The following is a 24130-nucleotide window of genomic DNA, read 5'->3' as shown; positions in this document are numbered from 1 at the left end:
GACCCGATCCGTATTGAGATGGGTTAGGGCTGGGTCCAACATTTCACCCATGGGTGCCCAGCGGGTGCCCATCTTTTAAAATTTTGATCCCTAACTCTTGTCATAGTATTGAACTCGTACTAATATTTTTGGATTTTTGATGTTCAATTGTTGATGTATCATGGGCCATAAGGTGAAATTTTAGATGGCTGATGTACTGAAGTTGAATTGTTGATGTATCATGTAATGTTAGATAAAAGTTAGTTTCGTGCTATTGCTAACCTAACTTTTTTTTGTTGGGATCAAACATATGAATGTTTGGTTCCCTACTTCGGTGTGTTGCTCAAATTGTATTTTGTGTGCCAAGTTCGTATTATGTCGCTTGACATTGTATGCTCATGTGTGTATATTTTGTAAATTTCTACTTCTTTTAACAGACCCAGTGGGTGCTCAGTGGGTGCGGGTGTATGTGCAAAAATTCACCCGTTAGGCATTATAGGTGTGGGTGTAGATAGACATGACAGTTTTTATTATGGATGGGTTTTGCTCCACCTGCACCCGACCTAAACCATTACCATCCCTAGTTGTTCGTGTTCCTTCCAAAGGAAGAAAAAATATACTGCAGTGGAGTGAACATCTGCTCTAATTTTTAGAAAGAAATTGATATTTTTAATCTTACTTCTTCGGCTTCACCACAGCCCGGCTTTGTTTTGGCTACCTTCTTCTTCCTCCTCTTTTTATTCTTCGGTGGAGCAACTCCAATAATTTTAAGAAAGTATGTTGGTCTTGAGGCGATGATTCACTCTTGGAGTGCAGCTTTGGCTACTAATTTCTATTACAATATACGTATAGGCCCCGTTTGGGTCCAAGGAATTGGAATCTATTTAATGGAGTAGGCTAATTTATGTTGGAATGTGGCATTCCACAACTTTCCAAAGTTTAGATATAAGCCTATCTTAAATTCATGGGGTGGGAGATGGAAATTGATTCTATAGATTATGGTTATTAGATGGAATTCAATTCTTATAGCACGCTCTTAGACTCGCTTCTCTATAGTAGAAATGCAGCATACAAGTATCTCTCCCATATCACCAACTATAATATACAACTATATTCCACATACAATTATATTAGCTTAATTAATTTGTGTCTAAATTATGATTATTAGGATGGAATTCAATTCCAATGATCCAAACGGGGCCATAGTGAAAAATAAGAATGTAACACAATGAATGCCTTTTGTGAAGCATACATTTTTTGTCTCTTGCTCTTCCTAATCCAAAACTTATACCTCCCTTATTCCTCAACACTCTTTCATCTGAAAAGCCCTAAATCCTGACTAATCTACCTTATTCTTTGAGTATGCTGTCAAAGCATGTCAGCTGGATGTTGGCGTGCAAACTGAAACAAAACGTCGTGCTATAATTTAACAATCGACAAGCCAGCAGATTGTTACAATCCAACAATCTACGACCTACTCAATTATTGAGTAAATTTGCCCAAGAAACCTCCACCTCTGCAGCGGCGACATCAAGCGAGAGGGGCTGCCGGCTGCATCCATGGGCTCTCGCCGGAAATGCGCAGATCCGGCGGATGACACCGCCGGCCTGCTTAACCTTGAAGTAGAGAACGAGCGGAACGCTGAGCACCGCAGCAACCACGAAGCCGTTCCCGTTCATCAGGAGTCGGCGACCAAGTTCCTTTGGCCTCTCATGAATTCGATCTCCTCGTCTTTTATAAGCCTTTTAGATTTAGATCAAAATACAACCCTGGTTTGGATTCGGAATAGGAACCGTAATCGGAGGATAGCGAGCGAGAGGGATCGTGCGTTCAGAGGGGATGTTTTAAAGTTTAGTTCATGTCACATCAATTCTTCGGAGGTTAATTAGGAGGACTAAACATGAGTTAATTATAAAATTAATTATACAGATGGAGGCTAATTCGCGAGATGAATCTATTAAGCCTAATTAATTCATCATTAGCAAATGGTTACTGTAGCACCACATTGTCAAATTATGGACTAATTAGGCTTAATAGATTCGTCTCGCGAATTAGCCTCCATCTGTGCAATTGGTTTTATAATTAGTTTATATTTAATACTCCTAATTAGTATCTAAACAGGGACTAAACTTTAGTCCGGCCTTAATCCGTATGCAGTATAGTGTACGTGTCCATGAACCACGGGAATTTAAATTTTGATGAATTGGTGCTGTCCGATGCTCTTAAGGCATAGAAACAGCGAGAGATCAGTGCTCAGTGCCGTGGTAGTAAAACCACATGAAACGGGACCGTCAGGAACTGCTTCGATCGACTCTGTAAAGAAAGTAAATGATAGTTCCTGACAGTTACAGCATGAAACCGTGGTAGCAATACACCCTCACTATACTTTCAGTCCCTGGTAGTACAAGCAAGTACACACACTGATTGTCTTCTTTGGAAAGCAAAACCTGCTTACCAGCGACAACTTGTGCATTTTTTTTACCTCTTTTTAAACAATCAACAACACACTATGAACAGAAAGAATCATCGGTCGTCTCCACCCGTATATATAATCTGCACACCAAAGAATAAAACAAAACCAACACCAACACCAACACCAACCCTGCTGAAATTCAATGCCTTAGCAAAGGATGGAGCGGGCGTCGATCACCGATTGCGGTGGATCCAGGTCCTTGTCCTGGAGGGCGTTGCCCAGCAGCTTTTGCATCTCTGATGCAAAGACATCGTCCAGGATCTGCGTGTAAAATTCTCAGGGTTAGAAGAAGGTCAATGGTCACCTGGCAATATTACATAGGTTTATATGTACAGGCTTACCCCAAGAGCATAATCGGATCCTCGGTACCAAATCCTGTTCTCCTTCCTGCTCTCAAGAAACCTCAACACAATCTGCCAAAAATTGGTTCGATGCATAAGCACAAATTGACAGTGAAGGAAATGTTCAATGTAATATGGTTCTTGACTTCTTGTCAGGTTTACCTGGCCCAACCTATCCCAGAAACCTCGGCAGATAGCAACAAATATTCTGCTGGAGAAGACCTCGTGCAGATTGTGGATGGAATCCGAGAGCTGAAGGCGGACAGCCTGCATCCTCTCTCGTATATCACTTTCACCATCAGCCTCTCTTGTTTCCTCAAGGATTCGCTTGAGCCTCGTATTTCGGTTAGCTTGTGCCTGAAAAAGCAATAGAAAATAATGACCTTAGTCCATATGCAAACCACCATAGTTAGTACTGGATCTAGTGTGAAACTTAGTATAAAGCATGCAAAAGTCATTCTTACATTGCTGACAAGCTTGTCCACTATCGCCTTCAGGTAGTTCTTGTACTTCTTCCTCAACATTACTGTGATGGAGTTCATTTGCTCTCCAAAAACAGTGTTCCCACTTGTTATGGTAAGATATGCTGCCCATGACTTGAGAATGTCTTCAACTCGGCAGTGTAACACATCTAGCATCCGTTTAACTGTGTTCATGAATGCTCCTAACTGTGATTAAGAACAATCAAAATATCAAATTGGGCAATAATGAACTAATCATTACATCAAGCTGCAACATCTGCATGCATATCTACCTGACTTGGCACAACATAGGGAGCTATAGATTGTCTTCTTGTTAGTCTTTGAACCTGCTTCTCAAGATATTTTGGTATGCCGTCTCTCAGAGGCATCAGAGTCTCCATGTATTGCTTCTCCAGTGTCTTCATAATTTCTCTTTCCACATCAGCAACAGCCTGAATACAAGAAATATCAATTGAATCCATTGCAGGAGAAACATAAGAGCTGATTCAAGGAATGTAGGTGTACATACACTCTCTAAACTCATCAGATATTGAGGCCATCTATTGATAACCACTCCATACTCATGTATGCTCTCTTTTATTTGCTCATACATTTGTTCGACAAATGGTGAGATTGTTGACACTGCAGGGCATGATGTCTGCAAGGAGGTGAGTGAAATAAACAACAAAGTTCAACTACTACACAATCAGCAATTTGTTTTGTTTCTCATCTAGTATGTGTTTATGATTATTACCTTCTCAGCCTTGCAATTATCAAGTAAGTGCAACCGAGTATCTTCAATCCACACCATGATATAGTCATGAAATAACTCTCTTGAAACAACACCCCCATGAACAGGCCTAAAATTTGTATAGACAGAACAAGATGAATCAGCTAAACACAGTCAATATTGCATAATGAATCAGCCAAAAAGAGTACCAACTACTCTATCTTACCTCACTTGCCAGGAGTCAAGATCTCTCTCAAAATCAGCAGTAGCAATTATCAGTTCAGCAACATGTTGTAGTGGTCTTGATGGGGGACTTGAAGAAAGAAAACCCTTCAACCGTTTGCAGAGTTCGGTACTATATATGGATGCTGCTATGTTTGTCAGATCTATCGAACTAAAAGAAAACAGAAAAAAATTGTGAGTGATGTTCAGCATGTGTATAAACACAAGAAAATCATTTTACTAGGGCAAGCATATTTGCTACCTTGGAAGTATATTCTGATTGTGAATCTTAATGTCTGCTTGAATTTCACGACTTATGTTAATGCATAGTGTCTTCATTTTGAGGTATGCAGCAGATATAGCCATCGGATCTGTAAGAAGGCTGTCGTTATTGCTTGACAAGAATTCATCTGTCTCGATCATATGCCTCCTGCACCTTTTCGCCGCAGCAGTCTGTAAAAGATATTTTTATGCCATTCAGTTCTGTCTACAAAAACAATCAACAGAAAGCAGTCTGTAAAAGATATTTTTATGTTATTCAGTTCTGTTCACCATTATGTAGTACATTTTCTATTCATTGTACGCTTGCACCATAAGTAAAGGTTCGAACATTTTTTTTCCAGTCTATTCTGAATTCACATGCATTGTTTCGTACAGGCTGGAGAACTAACAAAAAAGAACTGCATTTAACAACCAATCATACATGCTTAATGTTCACAAATTATAGTTGGTTACAAAATATATATATATATATATATATATATATATATATATATATATATATCAATCACATGCAAAAATATAAATGCCTTCATCATGCTTGACACCATGGTAGTTACTAGTTAGACATGTTGAGATGTCTGAAAAATGGCATCTAAATGAAAAATACTCAAAATGTGTCTGTGATGTCTGACCTGCAAATAGCTTCTAAGTATGTCCTGTGCTTCTTTGGAGAGTATATCATTTAGTACACTGAATATCTGAACTGCAGGTGCCAAAGCTGGTGCTGCACAATCTGATATGGGGCCAAATAGGTCTGACAAGCCAGTAGCAGAATGTTCGTCCAGTGACTTGTAATTTTCAAACACAGCTGCAAGGAGACTCTTAATCCGATCTTCACAGTCTAGCATTATACTTCTCTGTTATTAAAAAAACAAGACTCCATAAATGATGCGTTTTGTCTAATTTCTACTTGCATCTACTTACTATTGAAATCCAGAATTGTAAAAGATTCTCATTTTGCAGGTATAAATGATGCCAAATGAATTGTGCTACCAATAACATTGAAATGAATGAAATTGGTCAAATCCCTGTATGGCCAAGTATTTTAATGTTTGCACTGTTATCTTTGAATTCTGGGCCTATACATTCAAATTAATAAACATACATAGAGAGCTTAAAGAAAGTTACCTCTTGTCTTGTTAAAGTCCTATCTTCCCTTGCTTTCATGACAGGAAGAAGAAGTTCATATATAAGCTCCAAACAATCCTTTGTTGGTATTGCCACATTCATAATGTAAGACAGGTACCTGTAAAAAGTAACAAACGGTACTATTATGTTCCACTATGTTCAGCAGTAATCATTGAGTCACTATAAATCACAGAATAATAGTTCACCTTAATTTTCTATATGCATCTGAAACTCCATAGTAATCAGAGAACTCATCCAATAGCCATTTCCATGAACCACTGATATGAAGCATTTTGCTATTGAAACTTTGAGCTCTCATTGCTGCTTCCAAAACCATGTCATATATGATGGTATCCACAGCTGGACCACCTTGCAGCATCTGTTGTAATGATATCACACAATGCTCTTTTAGAATATGATAATCACAAAGTATTATGACATTGTTTGATGGATTTGGAACAAGAAAAGAATAGAAGAATTAACCTTTTCGGATCCAGAATTGTTGGAAGACATGGATAAGTTCATACAAAGCTGAATTTTGCCAACACATTCTTGATCCTCAAGATATAGAGGCCACCACCTAATGATTTCATCCTGCTGTTTTTCCAAACGGTGTGCAAATAAAAATGTTTTCAGTGACTACTCAACACTTCAACAGTTTTTCTCTCTCGAAAACACTGACTTTTCAGTATGATGATGAAACATTTGCACAAATGTCTCATTGAGTTTATGTAACATACTTGAGTATCAGTAACTGATGAAACTTGAATTTTTGCACGGCCTATGACAACCCTATTGTTGTCTTGTACTTCAACAAGAATAACATCCCCCTGGCTCTCTAGATAGCTGAAACACAATGTAAATATCTGGTTCAAGAATATCATCTAAGCTTTGTTGTGTCAATGATAGGACAAATATGTAAGTATACAACTGAACAATAACTAGGATACAACTTACAAGAGTTGAGATTCACCAGTCCCTGGTTTCAGATATAGCGGAGAAATGGAATCTCTCTGATGACCTTTGCAGGAGCTTTGCAATTCTAGCGTGCATGTGAACATTTCTGCAAGTATGCCACTATGTCACTAAGAATGCAAATAAACTGTGACAGGTGGCTATATATAAATACTAAAACTGTCATATTAACCTTCTGGCAAAGATGTAGATGATGTGGATGTCAACATCGTAACCTGGCTCTTCAGAACTTTAGAAATCTGTTTGACATAGTCGCTGCCAGCTTGCATGTAGAGGTTTCTAAAGGACGATGTTGCCCGAAGCTTTGGTCTATGAGGTACAACACGTATCTTTTTTACTGTAAGAAAAAATAAAAATGTAAATGTAACCTTACATATCTTTATGAGGTGCCTGATAAGTCTATAAATATACAGTTCTGCTATGCCTTGGTTGTTAATAGTTTCTCAACAATTTGCCAATGCATTGGCACTATGTGGAAGAAATAGAGGTAGAGGAGCAAATGTTTTGTACTGAAGCTATTGATTACACAGTTCTGCTATGCCTTGGTTGTTAATAGTTTCTCAACAATTTGCCAATGCATTGGTACTATGTGGAAGAAATAGAGGTAGAGGAGCAAACGTTTTGTACTGAAGACTGCTTGATATTGCTTACGCATACCTTCGATCTCAATCTGTTTAACAAGCTTTCTTCCCTTTATGGTACAACTTCCATCCTTATCATACACTTGTTTCCCATCAACTTGACTGCTGTGCTTGGGATGAAGCAGAAAGTTCTGTATCCTGTTCAGAAAAAAGAGCCCATAAGTTGCATGCTCAAAAGAAAAATGTGGTGCAGTAATTCTAGATCACTCAGAACATGGATTCATGCGTAAGCTATTGCATACCCAAAGGCACTTCGCAGCACCATACACTCATCCCGAAGGAATTCTGGAGCCTCCATGCAGTTTCTTGCCCACGCATTCAGACATAACCGGAAGCATGCATCGTATGCAACAAATGATTGCCATGCGTTTTGGACACTGACAAGAGAGACCAGTAAGAACGGGAAGTAGACAATAAGATCTAAGAGTGGGTAAAATGTAAAGTCACAGGTAAAACAAAACTCACTTAATCGTGAAGCTCGGTATCTGAGCTAATAAATTAGCCTCGACATATGGCATCTGAGCACCATCTTCATGGATGTTTGAGCTGAATTGCATAACAGGGGAAAACAAATATCAGCTAGAGTTGTTCCAAAATGCAAATGCTATACTGCAATTTAACATCTCCAGATTGCTTTACCTCATAGGGAGCTCATGAGCATCATGTGCCAGTATATCTGCTACTGATGATAGCCCAGTCCTCTCAAGGCCTCCGGTTGTTTCAGCCGTTTCTGTTTGCAACATAAAAATTAAAATCAAATGTCACCATATCCACCTCTTTCGGTACAAGTAAAGCAATAAATTGAACCGCGTTTCTATTACAGAGTGTTCTGGTTGTCTCACCTACTGCATCAAACATGACCTCATCCTCGTCCCCAGCAATTGGAGGGGCACTGGGTGTCTGAAACTTATCGTCCTCAAAATAGTGCCCCTGTATATGAAATGAGAAGTTGCACGTTTATGCTAATTTCAAATCACCATACGTATGTAAGCATCGAAAAGTGGATTTGCAGAATTGAACAATCCCATATGCTCGTTGCGGAAACAGGAGAAGATTATCAATCGCTACAGAATAGAAACCTTACATGCGAGCTGGAGTCCACCGGATCTTGTGCCCCGGAGCATTTCCCTGCTGCGAACGAGCCCGCCGCGCGCACCTCCACTCGCAGGAATTCCTTGGACTGGCCCCGCACGATGCCGCCGCCGCCGCCCTTCCTGCTCAGCTGCGACGTGACCTCCTCGTCCCACCCTCCGCCGCACCGGTCCATGGCCCTCCGCAGCAGGCTGGAGTCGCTGGAGCACGCCTCGTCGGCCGTCTCGGAGAAGTTGCCGCCGAGGCAGTCCTCGGGCATCCCCCACGACTCGACGCTCTCCTCCTCCCCGTCCTCCCACTCGTCGGAGTCCGCCGCCGAGAGGAGCACGGAGTGGCGGCCGAGCAGCCCCGAGTGGCGCGACCCCGTGGTCCGCACGGGCGGGAGGCCCTTGGGGGAGAAGAAACCGACGCCCGCGCCCGCGCCCGCGCCGCACGCCCTGCCGTGCAAAGCGGGGCTCCTCGGCGGCGGCGGCGCCGCCACCTGCCCCAGCGGAGGCCGCTCCGCCAGCGGCGACCGCGGCGGCGCATGGGCGGGAGCCGGGGAGTCTGTGCCCTGCTTGATCCAGCTGATCGCCGACTCGTCGAGGCCCTCCGTGAACATCATCGTCGCCGTCTGCTCAGCTGCGGGCCTGCGCCGACGTAGAGGAGCGGGGATCGATGGGTTTCGCGATCGGGGATCGCCGGATTGGGGATTTGGGGATTGGTGAGGGGAGAGAACAGAGGAATTGGGAGGGGGTAGTAGTAGAGAGGAGCAGCCGAGGAGGACGCGGGGGGGGGGGGGGGGGGGGGGGGGGGGGGGGGGGGGGGGCGGGGGTAACGGCTAGTTCCTCGGGCGCGGGTTTGAAGGGATCTACGCTGCTGAGCTGGACAGCGGCACAGCGCAGCCTGGCCTGGCCGGACAGGGCTCGCAGGGCCCACATGTCAGTGCAGATTGTACAGGTGGGCTTGATGGATAATTTCCTTATTAAATGTATATTGAGAATAGTAAATGACCTATTGCAGTTTCTATAAAATAATACATTTGGCTTGGATTGAAAGTAATTGTTCAGATTTTTTTCTCAGATCAAAAGTAAATAGGGATCCTAAAAACAATCTTAGAGATACTCAAGAGATTACGATCAACCAATTCTAACTAACTGTATACTACCTGTTACATCCTGGCCAAGATCCTCCCATATTCTGACCACACCATTAGATTAGCTATTAATTCTAACTAATTATTTTCTACCATAATAATACGTAATCTGTGAATTGGTGTCATCTCATCGCACGTTAGGATATCAAAACCTCCTCCGTTCATAAATATAAATATTTTGAGCATTTAAATTTATCCGTAAATATAAATATTAATAGCGTAATCTACTCCTCGATTAATTAGCGCCTGCCATTTTATCCTGTTTAAAATTTTAATCAGTGTTGTTTAGCTAAAAGGCAAGTATTCTACATCTCAGTATTGGCGATTGAAAGAGAGCAGTCCCTTTGTAATGACTAGGATAGTTCACTAATTTGGCAATGGCATTAAAGAAAAGAGATGAAAAATGCAATAAATCGGGTTTTGCAAACAACCGAAGTTCAAGAACCTACATAAGGCCAATTTCAATGGGGTTTGATAAGAGTTTCATTAACATTAAATTTTATATCACTTTAGCAAGCTGACTTGGCAAAGCCATTATGAGGATATGAAAATGCATCTAGGCCTCTAAGCAGGTTTTGGTGAATTGAATGACAAAACAATTAAAGGACTAACTTGTTTGCCTAAGATTGTGAGCAGGATTTTATGCTTATATTAATGGTGTAATATTGTCTCATGTGTTGAATGTGTATTATATGGCTCAAAATGAAGATAGCAAGCAAGTGTGTGATCCCATAATGCAAATGAAAGATCAATGACAAGCAAGAGTGAAGTGAAGTGAAACTTGGGGATATATTTTATGGTTGATCTATAAGTCTCCAAATCATGTGATAGCTTGATTGACAAGTAAAGGGATCATTAAGAAAAAATAGTGATATTCATAAATGGACATGTGCATATGATAAAAAGACATGAGCTTATTATGTGTTACATATTGGCCTTGTTATTGGAAGTTTGCAATTCATGGGACGCATTCTTTATCAATCAAGAACAAGCATTTGAAGAGGATTTCAAATGGGATTTCATTGTTGATGTCAAAAGCAAAGCTAAACTTATAGTGGTAAGAATAGGTGAAGAAATTAAGCGATGTACTAGAGCGAGAGACTAAGCAAGCTTTGGTCAAGCGATGGCTTAGACTATGTGCGTTTTGCTAAGGTGAAGTGGCTAGTATCCGGGGGATTTCGAAGTATCGTATCGAAACCTTACCGAGGGAAGCAATGCAATGCATCTAATCTATTATAATTGATAAAATGAAGTGACTTAAGGATTTAAGTATATCTCATCATGAATAATGGAAAATCTTAAGTCACTAGCTCAAGATGGATATACTCAAGTTAAGCAATGCTGAGAGCCCTCAAGTGAGTATTGATCAAAGTATGGCATGGATAAAGACTTACAAGTTTATACTTATTCTTGAGTATAGGTATGTCATACTATCAAGAGGGATGCAACATTAGCTAATTGACAACACCAAAAGTGCTCTTAATTGACCTATGTGAGATTGGCCTCGAGAAAACCCTCGAGTGAGCTAACTGTCCACGCTCAGTTGACTTAAGTCGGTTTAGCTAGTAGGTCTGACCGGTTGGAATAGATTCAATGGCTAGTTTCTGGTGTGTGGGGGTATTTATACCCCTTAGCCTCCTCCTTGGTGGGCTGCAGGTTACACACGCATTTGACATCATCTAGTGACCAGAAAAACTTTTCCCAACCTCTCTTTGTGAGACTTGAGTGATTCTTGAGAAATCTTTGCGTTGGGTTGAGAGAGTGATCTTGTGTGAGCATTAGTGAGCTAAAAAGAGCAATCCATAACTTGAGCACTTGTGGTTCATGTCGAGAAAGCTTTTGAAGCATTTGTTACTCTTGGAGGTGTGCCTCCTAGACGGCTAGGCGTCACCGGCTAGCTCCCAAAGTGTGGTGAGCAGCGGCAAGTTTGTGAGGGTTGCGATGTTACCTCCGCAAGGAAAAAGATCATCTAGTGGAGATGAGAAAAGTGGTTGAAAGAGACCCGGCTTGTTGGAAGGGAGTTGAAATAGACTCGTATTCCAATAGACTCCTCAACGGAGACATAGGAACCATTGCGGTGAATCTGAATTCGGATAAACAAATCCTCGTGTCTACATTTGCTTTGCCTCACTTGTTGATTTCTAGCAAATAACTTGTGCTTTCGTTTCAATCTACTTGGGTGTGCTAGTCTTGTGTGTAGGGACTACTTTACCCTGCTGGATATCATCCACATAATCCACTCTTCAAGTTTGCTTGGTGCTAGAAGTCATGGAGGAGCTCGAGCAGCACTTGATGTGCTCACTGCCTTGGACCGGTATAAGAAACCGGTCTGACCGGTTGGCCCTGGCAGTGCTGCTGAGTGGAAATTTTGAAGAATTGGTAAACTCGCCTATTCACCCCCTCTAGGCGACATCAAGGTCCTTTTAGAAGAATGGAGAAGGGAGTTTCATCGGACAAGAGAGGAGTTTCATCCCAATAATACCCGCTAAGCATGGTTATCAAGTTCTCAGTCTTGTTAACCGTGCAAGTTCTCAGTCTTGGTTAACAGTGCAACGTGACTAGTCTATGGTCTAAAATCCATTGGGATATATATCATAAATACCAAGACAAGATTAAAATGTGGGAAGGAAGATAATTGAAGGAGAGAGGAGGAAGATGATTGGATGAGTTTGTTTTGTAGCCATAATTATATATATTGTGCACAGGGAGCTATAATTTCTTACGTAGTGTGTACGTGACATGGCATTGTCATGTAGTGTCTTTGTTAGGACCGCCCTAGGGTACTGCAATTATTTTCTTTCCTCTTAATATCTCTTAATAAAAACTCTAAAGTTGTAAACAAAATATGGTGCTCAGCAATTTCTCTCCCTTTTCCTCTACACATGATCGGCCATGCGCATGTGCGATTAGTAGACTACCTCGGAGCTTTCGATAGACGTTGCTTGCCAATAATTGTATGCGGGTACTGTAGCTCGCGAAAAAAGCCCCACCCATGGAGCAAGAGTGAGACTATTCACACTAGAGTGACTATTCACCAAACAGGAGCGGAGTAGTCCCGAACCCACACCAAGAAAGAAGCAGTTGGTGACTTGGTCGCAACTGTTGTTTCGGTGTCAAGCTCCCGGGGTTTCTTAATTGATTATTAATCTGCCCGGTAGGAGTAGCGCTTGGACATCCTTATCCTTGTGTTCCATGCTTGCAACTAATCTTCAAATCCCTTTCTGAAAGAAATAATCTTCAATTTCTTGCCAGAACGATCAAATCGTTATTCCATCCAACACAAACTGCACAAAAATCACGAGCAGCACGAACATGGAGAGAGGAAAGATATATAATCTTCAAGAGAAAGCGTTCCATCTCTTTTTAGATTATGAAATTATAATTACAGCATGGTGTTTATTAGGAGCAACACTGATCGATGATATCCAAGCAGGACAGTCCTCAGAAAGAAAGTCAGAAGGGGGAAAAAAGAGGAAAGTTTAGAGCAGTGCCGTGTGTATGTACAGCGCGTGCACGCCGGCGAGCCTGGGTTTGCCGGTCGCCGAGGCCGCGGCGCCGATGCTCTCTGCTCGTGCGCGTGGTCGATCAGGATTCAGGAGAGGTAGGTGCCGCAGACGCCGGCGCCCGCGCGGCACCCGCCGCAGCCGCAGCCCTTCCCGCCGACGAACACCGGCCCGCTGGCGCGCCCACTTCGCCGCGGCTTCCCTTCGCCCCCGGCGGCCGCCACGAAGATGATCATGGAGAGGAGCGACAGGAGCGCGATGGCGACGCAGAACACGACGTCGCCGCCACCGACGGCCGCGCCGGCGTGGGGCTCGAACACCATGCCGCCGCCGCCCATGTAGAACGCTCTGCCGCTCACTCTCTCTTTCTCTCGCTGCCTTGCCTTGGTCTCTCTGAGAATTCTTGCTGGTCGCTGCTCGGTGCGGAGCGCACAAGGTGAGGGGGAGACGGCGAGCTGAGAGCGGTCGTGGCTTATAAAGGCGAATTGACCCGCAGAGCTGCGCTGATTAAATGCGCGCGCGCTGTCGCGGTCCTCGGCGGGCGGCGGCGACAGGTGACGCACGGGGAAGCTTCCACGCGTACCGCCCTGTCCGGCCCTGCCGTGCTGGTCGGATAAAACCAGGTGCTCTGCTCCTGCGCTGCAACCGGCGACAATTTGCGAAATGATGCATACAAATCTTTACGGATTTCTCGAGCTAAAATTTAGTCCGTGTTACATCGAATAATCGGAGGCTAATTAGAAGAACTAAATATAAATTAATTATAAAATTAATTGCACATATAGAGGCTAAACGACGAGATGAATCTATTAAACCTAATTAATCCATCATTAGCAAATGTTTACTGTAGCAACACATTGTCAAATTATGGACTAATTAGGCTTAATAGATTCGTCTCGCCGTTTAGCCTCCACTTATGTAATGGGTTTTGTAAACGTTTAATACTTCTAATTAGTATCTAAACATTCGATGTGACGGGGGCTAAAGTTTAGGGGAAGGAACCAAACACCTATATCTTCGGGGGTGTTTGGCTCAAGCGCCTGTCACATCGCATGTTTAATACTAATTAGAAGTATTAAATATAGTCTAATTATAAAACTAATTACACAGATGGAGTATAATTCGCGAGACGAATCTATTAAGCCTAATTAATCCATCATTAGCAAATCATGAACTAATTAGGCTTAATAGAGTAGTCTCACGAATTAGCATAGCGGTTCTGCAATTAGTTTTATAATTAGTTCATGTTTAGTCCTTCTAATTAGCATCCGAACATCCGATGTGACAGGACTAAACTTTAGCCCCTAGTATCCAAACACCCCCTTCGTTTCCCATTCAAAAGGGTTCGTTAGAATCCTTTACGCACGGGGAGCACTGTCGCATCTGCTGGAACAAGTGCATCGTCTAATAGACAATCTTTGACACGTAATCCTAAGAGAACTCAATAGACAACCCGTACAATAAGTTATCTTATAATTTGTCTAGTAAGCTATATAATTCCTTAATTTGTGCATATGAAAAAAATATTATGAGCTACATGTCAACAATAACTCTTACAATTATTGTTGAGTTGTCTCGTAGTCCTACAATTTAACTTATGAGGTGGTTGTTTCACGAAATCACGACCTCTTTCTTTTTCCTCCACATCATTAAAAATACTACGTGGCAATGAGACGGTACATGAAACCGCTGACCAGTAATATACTTAGTTCTGGAAGTCTGGAGGAGCCGTTTGGTGGCGTGGCAGTGTGCTAGCTAGAGTGCTCCAATAATGGACGAGGGGCAGGTAGATATTCCGTTTGGCTGAATGATAAAGATGGTTTAACTACAATTTGATTAGCTTTAGTGTTCGGTAGGATGTTTTGGTGCTGTTTGGATCCACCTTCTAAACTTTACTTTAGCCAGATGATTATACTTTAGCCGAGGGCACCCGCGATAGCCCCGGCGCGGCGTCCGGCCAGCGGCGCCCCCCGCGTGGAAGCGGCACGGCGCCCCTCGTGAGGGAGCGACGAGCGGCGGCCCCCGCGTGGAGCGGCGAGGGTGCCCAGGGTAGCCCCGCCGCGGCGTCCAGCGGCGAGGTGGCCCCTGCGAGGGAGCAGCGAGCGACGGCCCCGGGCCGTCCCCGCGAGGGAGCGGCGGCCCCCGGCGGCGGAGGTGGAGCTGCCGCATCTCCCGGCGTGGCTCCCCACCTCCGACTGCTAATGGCGGTGGCGACCCCCGGCGCGACGGGCCCTGGCCGGCGGCAGCAGGCAGGGCGGCGACGGGCGGGACGACGGCGCGCGGCGGAGGACGACGAGGCGGACCCCGACGACGCCGACGGTCGGCCGCCGGGCGCCGCCACGCCGCGGAAGCAGGAGCGGACGGCGCGGAGCGGGGACGGATGGGGAGTCCGGTGGCGGCGCGTCGGGGGCTGGCGGGGTGGGTGCCGCTAGGGTGTACGGCGGCGGCGCGGAAGACAGTGCGCCTTGATCCCCCGATGCTCGGGCTGTGGAGCTAGGAGTTTCCAGGATACTGAGCTAAAGTTTAAAGTTTAGTCCGTGTGATATTCGGATACTAATTAAAAGGATTAAATATGAACTAATTACAAAACTAATTGTAGAACCTCTAGGTTAAATCGCGAGACGAATCCATTAAACCTAATTAGTCCATGATTTGATAATATGGTGCTACAGTAAATAAGGGTTAAAGTTTAGCCCGGGGATCCAAACACCAGCCAAAGATTTTTAGCTACAGCTAAAATTTAGTCTGGATCTATTTGGATCGTTAGTGGATTATTTGGATTGTTAGGATCTGTTTGGATTATTTGGATTTAAAGGGATCCAAAGGGTACCTTGGTGGAGAAAAAAAAAGAATGGGAGGATTGGCATCCATTCATTAATGATTTGGCCTTCGTAATTTCGCTTTTACGTACCCAGCCAGCACACAGATTTGGCACAGAGGCTGGACTGGACTCTCCGAGCCTTTACTGCCCCATCACACAGGTTTGACATGCGCGACAGGACTCTACGTTACGGTCTAGCCTAGACTTCCCCCCGGGCCATGTCAAACTTGGCACCCGCGACCGGTCCAGCGGACGGTCACTGGCGCCGTGGCACGGATGGGTTGGCCCCCTTTGGCCGGCGCAGACGTGAGGCAGCCAGGTCAATCTATCTCCGCGCGGTCTTTGGTTGACTAAAGGCTACAGCTGCTGATACGGAAGGCGATGGCGGCAACCAAACGCCGTGCATGGCAGGGCCGCCGGATGGTCCTCGTGATCGATGGTGGAGATGGATCGAAGGATCGATCGAGCGGGTCGAAATGGTCGCATATTTTGTCCAACTGCTCAGGCTAAGGCTAAGTAGTCGACCATGACATGAGGCTGTTTGGAACACGCGAAAGTGTGGAGCCGTAATCAAACGTAGGCAGGGGCGAAGCCAGGCCAAAAGTTCACCGGGGTCATGTTTATCGTATGATGGGGTCATCAAGACACAATTAACAACACTAATTTCTATTGTATTTATCAGAATTTGTTGGGGTCAGCTGACCCCGATGCGAAGCTGTAGCTCCGCCCCTGAACTAGGACATTTGGAGAATTTTTTAGATGCATGCATGCGGCTCTGTCCACTGCTAGAAAAATAAGTATTCGTCTCGAGGCTTAGTACCGGTTGCATTAGTACCGGACCTAACAGATAATCCTCAAGGAACCCCCGTGACCCCTTTTAGTACCGGGTGGAGTCTCCACTTGGTAGTAAAGGTCCTAAGGCACATTAGTACCGGGTGGGAACCCCACGCGGTACTAAAGCGCCTCCACCTGCCGCTGCCTCCGCTTCTTATCTGTCTCCAACCCCCCTCCTCTATCTCTCTCTCTCTCCTCTCTCACTCTCTCAACTTTCTCTTCTCCTCTTCCTCGCCCGACCTCCTCCTCCTCCTCCTTAGCTTCCTCCTCCTCACCTGGCACCCCTCACCCTTAGCTTCCTCCTCCTCTACCTCCCCCCTCAGCTCGTCCCTCACCGGCAGTGAGGAGCAGCGGTGGGGCGAGGTGAGGCGGCGACGACGACGGCGGGCGGTGGGAGCGGCGGCGGAGAGAGTGGCGGGACGGAGGCGGAGGTAGGGTGGAAGGGCGGAGGCGGAGGGGCCGTGGAGGGGCGAAGGTGGAAGGGCGGGGCGGAGGCGGCGACAGGGCGGAGTGGCGGAGGCGAGCGGAGCGGGCGGGCGAAGGGCCGTGGCAGAGGGTGGCGGGAGGGGGCCGGCGGCGGATTTTCCTTTTTTTTAATTTTTTAATACCCTAGGCCCCCTTATTACCGAACTAGGAGTACTGGTTGCGAAACCCCCTTATTACCGAACTAGCAATACCAGTTGCGAAACCGGTAGGGTTCCCAACCGATAGTAATAGGGTTGTCTCTAGTAGTGGTCCCCTCCACACGCGTACGAGTTCTCTCGTTTGATTCAAAATGTTTCCGCCGTTATTACCGTCTTCCTCTCCGTTTGCAAAGAGGATAACCGGTGACCGACCTTCTCCACTAGAGGTGAACCAAGCCAGCCACCGGCGTGAGCTTTCGTCCATCTCCCGTTCATGTTTAGTTTCTTGGCCCTCCATTTCGATTGAGCTCGACATCCGACATTCTACCCCTATGCCCAGTATCCCCTCTCGGGCGGCACATAAGTCTTCGATCCTGAGCACACAGTGCCGACAATTTCATCCACAATGCTACTTTGAAGTATGTTGCAACAAAAGAAAAATACAATACGGAAATATTGTGCCATAATGTGGTAGACAATTCCACGAGACAAGTCGGATTTGTTCGAATTGTTTCTTCAATCGAAAATCAGGCCGCAATGTGTCTTGAAGATTGAAGAAACAATTGTGGTGCCAGCATAGGAGCATTACAAGTTGGATGGAAGAAGAATAAATACATGAAGCATCATTACACTTTTACATTTATTTTTTTTCTAAGTGCTTATTTTTTTATTCAAATGCAGGACTAAGGACACAAGCGGACATATTATCCCCGTGCCGGACGGGTGCGGTTATACGTCACCAGAGGTGACAAATCCGCGCTTGCCGCCTTCTAAATTTATCACCGCATGTACGATTGGAAAAGCTGCGATTAGCAGGCCACAATTCAGCCTAATAAGACTGTTTCTTCGGTGATTATCGCAGAGCCGGTGCATGCAGGTAAGAAAAGATAAAAATGCTGATGTCATCTCACATGCAAAACCGTTTGGAACTTAAAACTACTATGAATCTTAAACTGAGCATCAAAATTAAATTCCGACTGCACAATTGGATTTCTAACCATAAAAGCTTCACAACAAGATCCCACTTGATTATATTTAGACGAACTTTTTTATTTATATTTTTTAATCAAAGTTGCATATTTTCTGAGACATATACACATAGAATAAATTCTACGAACTCATGAACTCAAAATAAATCCTTGAGTTATATTTTTTTGTTTTAAATGTTAAAGGGCTTGGATGTGGAAAACGGATAAAAGTAAAACACCGGGAAAAGGAGAGGTCCATCTCGGAATCCAACCCGTACTTTATACCGAATCGCACTTGTACAGTTCTACTCGGATAATGTGAATTCGATTTGATCATTGATATACACCGGATTCTTGGCTTGCCAACTCTCCAAGCAAACTCCAAAGTCCTCGAGCGGTCAGCCAAAGGCCCCAGCCCCAGCTTTAACTGACACGGTGGACTCCAACTCCGCTCGACTCATCTCGCCCGCAACCCCCCACTCCCTCTCTCCCTCCGCGAGTTCGATTCCAGCCGGCGGCGGCGAGATGAAGGTCACTGTGATGACCGCCGACGAGCAGATTCTCACTCTCGACGTCGACCCCGACGAATCAGTAAGCCCGCCCGCCCCATCCTCCCTCCACCTCCATCTCAATCTGTACTCTTGTCACGGCTGGCCCGTTTCGCTGAATTTGGTGATGAATCCGCGAGGAGAGTTGGAAATAATCTGTAATTTTGGAAGGGGTGACCCCGCGTTTTGAAAGGCGATGAGCAATTCGGTCATAGTAGCGTGATTTCTCGTGTTTAGGTGTACAGATTGGCGGGATCTTTTTTTTTCCTTGCTAATTCTGGTGGTGGTTGGGTCCGTATCGAGATACCCGCCCGTCCGATCCCCTTCCGCGCGTCCAATTCTGCCTGCGTCATGTAGCTATCTTGAGCCTCGATGCAAAAGCTGCGATTTTTTTGCTTCTTTTGGCTAAATCGTTTGGCCTATGTGCTTGCAGGTGGAGAATCTCAAGGCGCTCCTCGAGGTGGAGGTAAGCCGGGCTGGGATCTTGTTTGAGCTTCCTGCTTGAACAAGCTTTCGCCGTCACTTGTTTGATCTCACATTGTTGGTTTTGGGTGTCTGTGTGACCAGACTCGTGTGCCGCTGCGGCAGCAGCAGCTTCACTTCAATGGGAAGGAGATGCAAAACTCGGAGAAGCTTAGCTCTGTCGGGGTCCAGGATGGTGATCTTGTCATGATGCTTCCCTCCAATGATAGGTATCCTTGCTGGCCTTTCTGGTGTATAAGTAGATTAATTGGCATGTGCTGCATATAGTTGTCGCTTTCGTAAGGGGCTTTCTTGAGAGGCTGAACAAGATTCCTGCCATTTTGCTTATTGATGATGTAATGCTTCTGGCCTTAGTAGTTGTTACATCACATAAAGTTGTCCCTTAGTTTCTTGCACAAGAAAAGGGCTTAGGTTGTTACAAGTAAATGATTTCTTATCCTTTTTGGTGTCCAGGTGATTTGCTTGTCTGTATTTAGTTTGCCTGTAGACATCTTTATCAAGGCTTAGAATTCGGATCCGTTGAATAGATGCATTTGCTTTTCTTAGCTTGTTTAAACTGAAAGATCAGATGCCACCAAAGTACAAACGCTTTCTCCTGATTTAGTGGCATCGTATTGAAAGAGATGCAAAGCTATTCGGTACAGAACTCTGGATTGGCATCATATTGAAAACATATGCAGTGGCTTTTCTTAGTTCAACTAATCTCAAGAATCCAAATGCCACCAAAGCACCGATGCTTTCTCCTAATTGTTTGGCCAAAAAAATTTCAGGGCATCCCAGGATGTTGTAAAGGTAAATCCTGATGGATCAGCTGCAAATCCTCAAGCTTTTCAACAACATGTTCGAGGTGATTCACAACTTATGGCACAGCTCCTTCAGGTAATCTTTTCGTGTTGCCTCATTTATTTACCAACATGTATTAATTGGAGACAACATGCTCTTCTAAACAATGTTGTCTTGATTTGCAGAATGATCCGCAACTAGCACAAGCTATTCTTGGAGATGACATCAATGAGCTACAGAATATCCTGCGGTCCCGCCACCAACAGAGAATGGAACTGAAACGTAAACAGGAAGAAGAACTTGTGAGGATCTCTTTGTTAAATTTTTATTCACTCAGCAATAGATCGTGTCAAAAAAAGTACCGCTTGATCAGCAAGAGAGCACTTGCAATTTTTATTTTCAGTTGTTTCAGAAAATAATTGAATCACTCCATGTGTTTGAAGAAAATATCTCTTGCTGCTTCCTATACTTCCGTGAAAACTAATCTACAAGTTTGACCAGATTGATATGTTCACCGTTTTGCGGCTTGATTTTTCATGTTCACTCTTGCCTATGTTGCTTTCCTAACTTGTTTGATCATAGTAGGTCAAATGATTAATACATTTGCTTTTTGTAGGCTTTATTGTATGCTGATCCTTTTGATGTCGAAGCTCAGAAGAAAATTGAAGCTGCAATTCGGCAGGTAGGCATTACTTTTCTCAGGATAACACATATTGCTTATGACTGTTTCTTTCATATATCACTGGAAAATATGACATGATGAACATCATTACATGAAACATCTAATGGTTAAGGATGCTTACTACAAAATAATAAGAATAAATAAGCAAGCTAGAATGATGTAGTCCAGGATGGTGCATAGAGGACAGGAAAAAAGCTTCCCTTCTTCATGCATCTTCTGCCAGATTCTTGATAGAATATTGAGTTGCTACAGAGCATTTTGTTTTATATACCAAAATGGGAATGCCAAAAGCTTTGTTGTGTCTTTAGTCTTGCCTGTAATTTATACTTTCTTCCTCATTTCCTGCAGAGAATTTATTTGGTTACGTTTTGATATTGTTGTCTAATTCACTATTTCAGAAAGGTATCGATGAAAACTGGGAGGCTGCCTTAGAGCACAATCCTGAAGCATTTGCTCGAGTGGTGTGTTTTAGTCAGTCCATTCCTCTTCCTTTATCATTTTCCTGAGAAGAAGAGTATTATCCTACTCTATTTTCTATGTTTTGTAGCATCTGCTAATCAAGCAGTACTTTCTTTTTATACCAGGTAATGCTGTATGTGGATATGGAGGTCAATGGGGTACCTTTGAAGGTATTAAAACTATTTCATATATCTGTTCCAATATAATCAATTGAGCACCGACTGTTCTTAGAACAGTATTTTCATATGAGATTCAAAATATCAGAAAACTAGCATATACTTTGCTGGTAACTCCTACTGAATTTAATGTTAATCTAACTTATACTTGGTAACTATACTATATACCCAATGATCTTATCATGATTGTAACTTTCCTTGCTGTGTTGGCAATGTCGCCTCCTCATGAACTTGCGTTACTGGGATAGAAGCAATAGTTGGTTGAATTACTATGATGTAGCGATGATTGGAATCTTTACTTTTTCTTCATCTGCAGGCCTTTGTTGACAGTGGAGCACAGTCGACTATCATATCAAAAAGTTGTGCTGAACGTTGCGGGTATGATTATAAATAAATCAGTTGATTGGAACTCTTCTGACTTAAATTTGTAATAATACCATGGTTTTTCTGAAATTCAGCAAGAAAATACCAAGGATACTAGATAGCAACCTTAGTTTGTCAAGGAACATGGAATTTTATTACTATTTAAAGAGGATAAATAAATCACTATCTCTTGACAGTGAACTTAAATGTACAGTTTGCAGTATGTAGATATATTATTACATCTTGTAATGCTTTGAGCAGTTTGTTGAGGCTTCTTGATCAGCGGTACCGAGGGGTTGCTGTTGGAGTCGGTCAATCGGAGATACTGGGAAGAATACATGTAGCTCCAATAAAGGTATGTTTGGTTGTTATGATTTCACTTAGCTTTACAACTTTTCACTTGAGAACTGCAACAGCATGACTTAAGCATCCTTCCTGCAATATTATTTGAGTCATTTTATACATACAATTATTACCAAATTCATATCTTTTGAAGAAAAAATAAAAATGTTTATGAATACCTTGGTTCTTCCATGAGATGGATGAACCAAAGCCAAAGTCCCATATTTCACTCCTATAACTGTATAAGGGACTTTAGTGCCTTCTGAGTCAGTGCCAAGATCTTAATCTTTCTTGGATGTATACAGAATACAAACTTCAGTGCTTATGAAATTCTTGATACATATATCATGCATTTGTTCAAAATGCATTGAATATTTGACTAACAGCTTATATTTGATAGATTGGGCAACAATTCTATCCTTGTTCTTTCACTGTCTTGGATGCCCCCAATATGGAATTCCTATTTGGGCTTGATATGCTGCGAAAACATCAGGTATTTGTATGAGTAATTTTTGGACCAGGTCACTGCACCTGACTGATTGTGCCTCATGCTTTTCGTTTTCCTACGTAGTGCATGATTGACCTAAAGGACAATGTTCTTAGAGTGGGAGGTGGTGAGGTTTCAGTGCCCTTCTTACAAGGTTAGTGGATTCACTGTAGTTCTCAATGAGGTGTTCTACTGAAATAAGATACTGAAGGAGCTGAATGTTATATATTCTTAAAATTTCCTACATTTTTATCTTGTTATTCATAGATTCAATTTGTAAGTTGCAATTTACCAATCAGTCTACTGTTGCATCTTCAGAGAAAGACATCCCTGCACATATACGAGATGAAGAGAAATTATCTAAGCTAGCATCCTCTCTCGGCCAAGCAACCGGAGTAAGCAAACTAACAACCTTTGCATGATGCAGCTTTTGCTTTTTCTTCAACTATGATATGTATCACTGGCATATCCTTATTAACTTAATATAACACAGGAATCATCAAAGGCACGCGAGGGGACTCCTGATTTGCCACAACGGACCCCTCCTGCAGGTTAGTTTGCTTTTCTCTAGTACTCATGATTGCCACAGAACTAGTATCCTCATATAACTGTACTAATTAAAACGACACTTTCATTTTACTTGCAGGAGCCCCAGTTGCAAATCCTCCACAGGTGAAGTCAAGATCACTTTCTGTACCTGTTAATTCAATGCTTGCTTTAGTGTCTTACTGAATAGCATCTATCCTAACCATTACTAAATTCTTCTTAGCAGGGAGGAGATTTCGAAGCGAAAGTCACAAAGCTCGCGGAACTTGGATTCGACCGAGCATCTGTTGTACAAGCGCTCAAGCTGTTTAACGGGAACGAGGAGCAGGCTGCTGCGTTCTTGTTTGGTGGTTAGAACCCCGAGAGCAGCCTTTTCTTTCTGTTTGCCCAACCCTTTCCCAGGGTTGAATATTTGACAGATACAAAAGTGATTCAAGAGATGGCTTCCCTTCGGAAAACTAGGCCATTGCTCGTCCAATGCAAAGGCTTGCATTTATAGACGCTCCATATTTTCTCTTGTTTGTGAGAACAAACGTTCTTTCTTTCTGTACCTGATACATAGACTGATAGACACCTGAATGCAGACAAATTTGTGAAGATCTCTCTTGTTATTTTATCTGCCGGGTTTTGGGTGTTTTGTGATAACGAGCAAAAAAATGGTGGACAAATGACAAATTCCCAGGCCAGTTGTTCATTTCTGCGTCTAGAATGGTACATCAGACTAAGTGAATGTTCTCACCTATGCTTAACTCAGTACTCAAATCACTTAGATACTCTGATGTTAGAGCAATCTAGACGCAGGAATAATGCTCACTGATATCGGATATCAGTGAGTCCAGCATCCTTCACCACTAAGAAGTTGAAAGTTGGATTATAGAGGGGAAAGCTTAATATGTCAATTGTCAAGTCAAAAGTTTGATTTGTTGGGCTAAATATTTGAATATTCGACTTTTCAAAGTCAAAATTAACTTGGAGGTGTAATTTATTTTGAATATTACAATATATAAAAAGGGATTTCTAATTAGTGAAAAAGGTTCACACTGAATATTAAGT

The 24130-nt window shown here is 43.4% G+C and overlaps 3 protein-coding genes across 4 annotated transcripts; 1 reads left to right on the top strand and 2 right to left on the bottom strand.

The window, feature by feature from the left end:
- Positions 1–2270: 2270 nt before the first annotated feature.
- Positions 2271–9089, bottom strand: LOC117838258 (uncharacterized). 2 transcript variants are annotated; one of them, XM_034718216.2, is made up of 22 exons: positions 8317–9089; positions 8075–8162; positions 7872–7962; positions 7698–7778; positions 7475–7609; positions 7249–7370; positions 6764–6928; positions 6574–6679; positions 6357–6462; positions 6100–6213; positions 5823–5995; positions 5617–5734; positions 5121–5345; positions 4469–4659; positions 4211–4378; positions 4009–4114; positions 3784–3912; positions 3548–3706; positions 3258–3461; positions 2956–3150; positions 2794–2865; positions 2271–2713 (listed from the first exon to the last, which is right to left on the bottom strand). In XM_034718216.2, exons 1-22 carry the CDS (start codon positions 8926–8928, stop codon positions 2600–2602), a joined length of 3474 nt encoding a protein of 1157 aa, XP_034574107.1. In that variant the 5' UTR covers positions 8929–9089; the 3' UTR covers positions 2271–2599. The 2 variants fall into 2 exon arrangements, with proteins under 2 accessions (XP_034574107.1, XP_034574115.1); XM_034718224.2 differs by having other exon boundaries at positions 6100–6210.
- A 3702-nt stretch (positions 9090–12791) lies between these two features.
- LOC117861002 (uncharacterized) lies at positions 12792–13455 on the bottom strand. Its single transcript, XM_034744455.2, has one exon. The coding sequence runs from the start codon at positions 13298–13300 to the stop codon at positions 13052–13054; it is 249 nt and encodes an 82-aa protein (XP_034600346.1). The 5' UTR covers positions 13301–13455; the 3' UTR covers positions 12792–13051.
- A 5137-nt stretch (positions 13456–18592) lies between these two features.
- LOC117852713 (protein DNA-DAMAGE INDUCIBLE 1) lies at positions 18593–23674 on the top strand. The gene is made up of 16 exons (XM_034734926.2): positions 18593–18799; positions 19190–19222; positions 19324–19448; positions 20010–20118; positions 20208–20324; positions 20639–20704; positions 21103–21165; positions 21289–21333; positions 21656–21717; positions 21964–22057; positions 22445–22537; positions 22616–22685; positions 22850–22926; positions 23025–23082; positions 23178–23203; positions 23304–23674. The coding sequence occupies exons 1-16, from the start codon at positions 18734–18736 to the stop codon at positions 23430–23432; spliced, it is 1233 nt and encodes a 410-aa protein (XP_034590817.1). The 5' UTR covers positions 18593–18733; the 3' UTR covers positions 23433–23674.
- The last annotated feature ends 456 nt before the right edge of the window (positions 23675–24130 follow it).

This window comes from Setaria viridis, chromosome 1 (genome assembly GCF_005286985.2).
Source record: "Setaria viridis chromosome 1, Setaria_viridis_v4.0, whole genome shotgun sequence".
NCBI lineage: Eukaryota > Viridiplantae > Streptophyta > Magnoliopsida > Poales > Poaceae > Setaria > Setaria viridis.
Note: the sequence above shows the minus strand (reverse complement) of the source record. Positions and strands in the feature narration are given on the sequence as shown.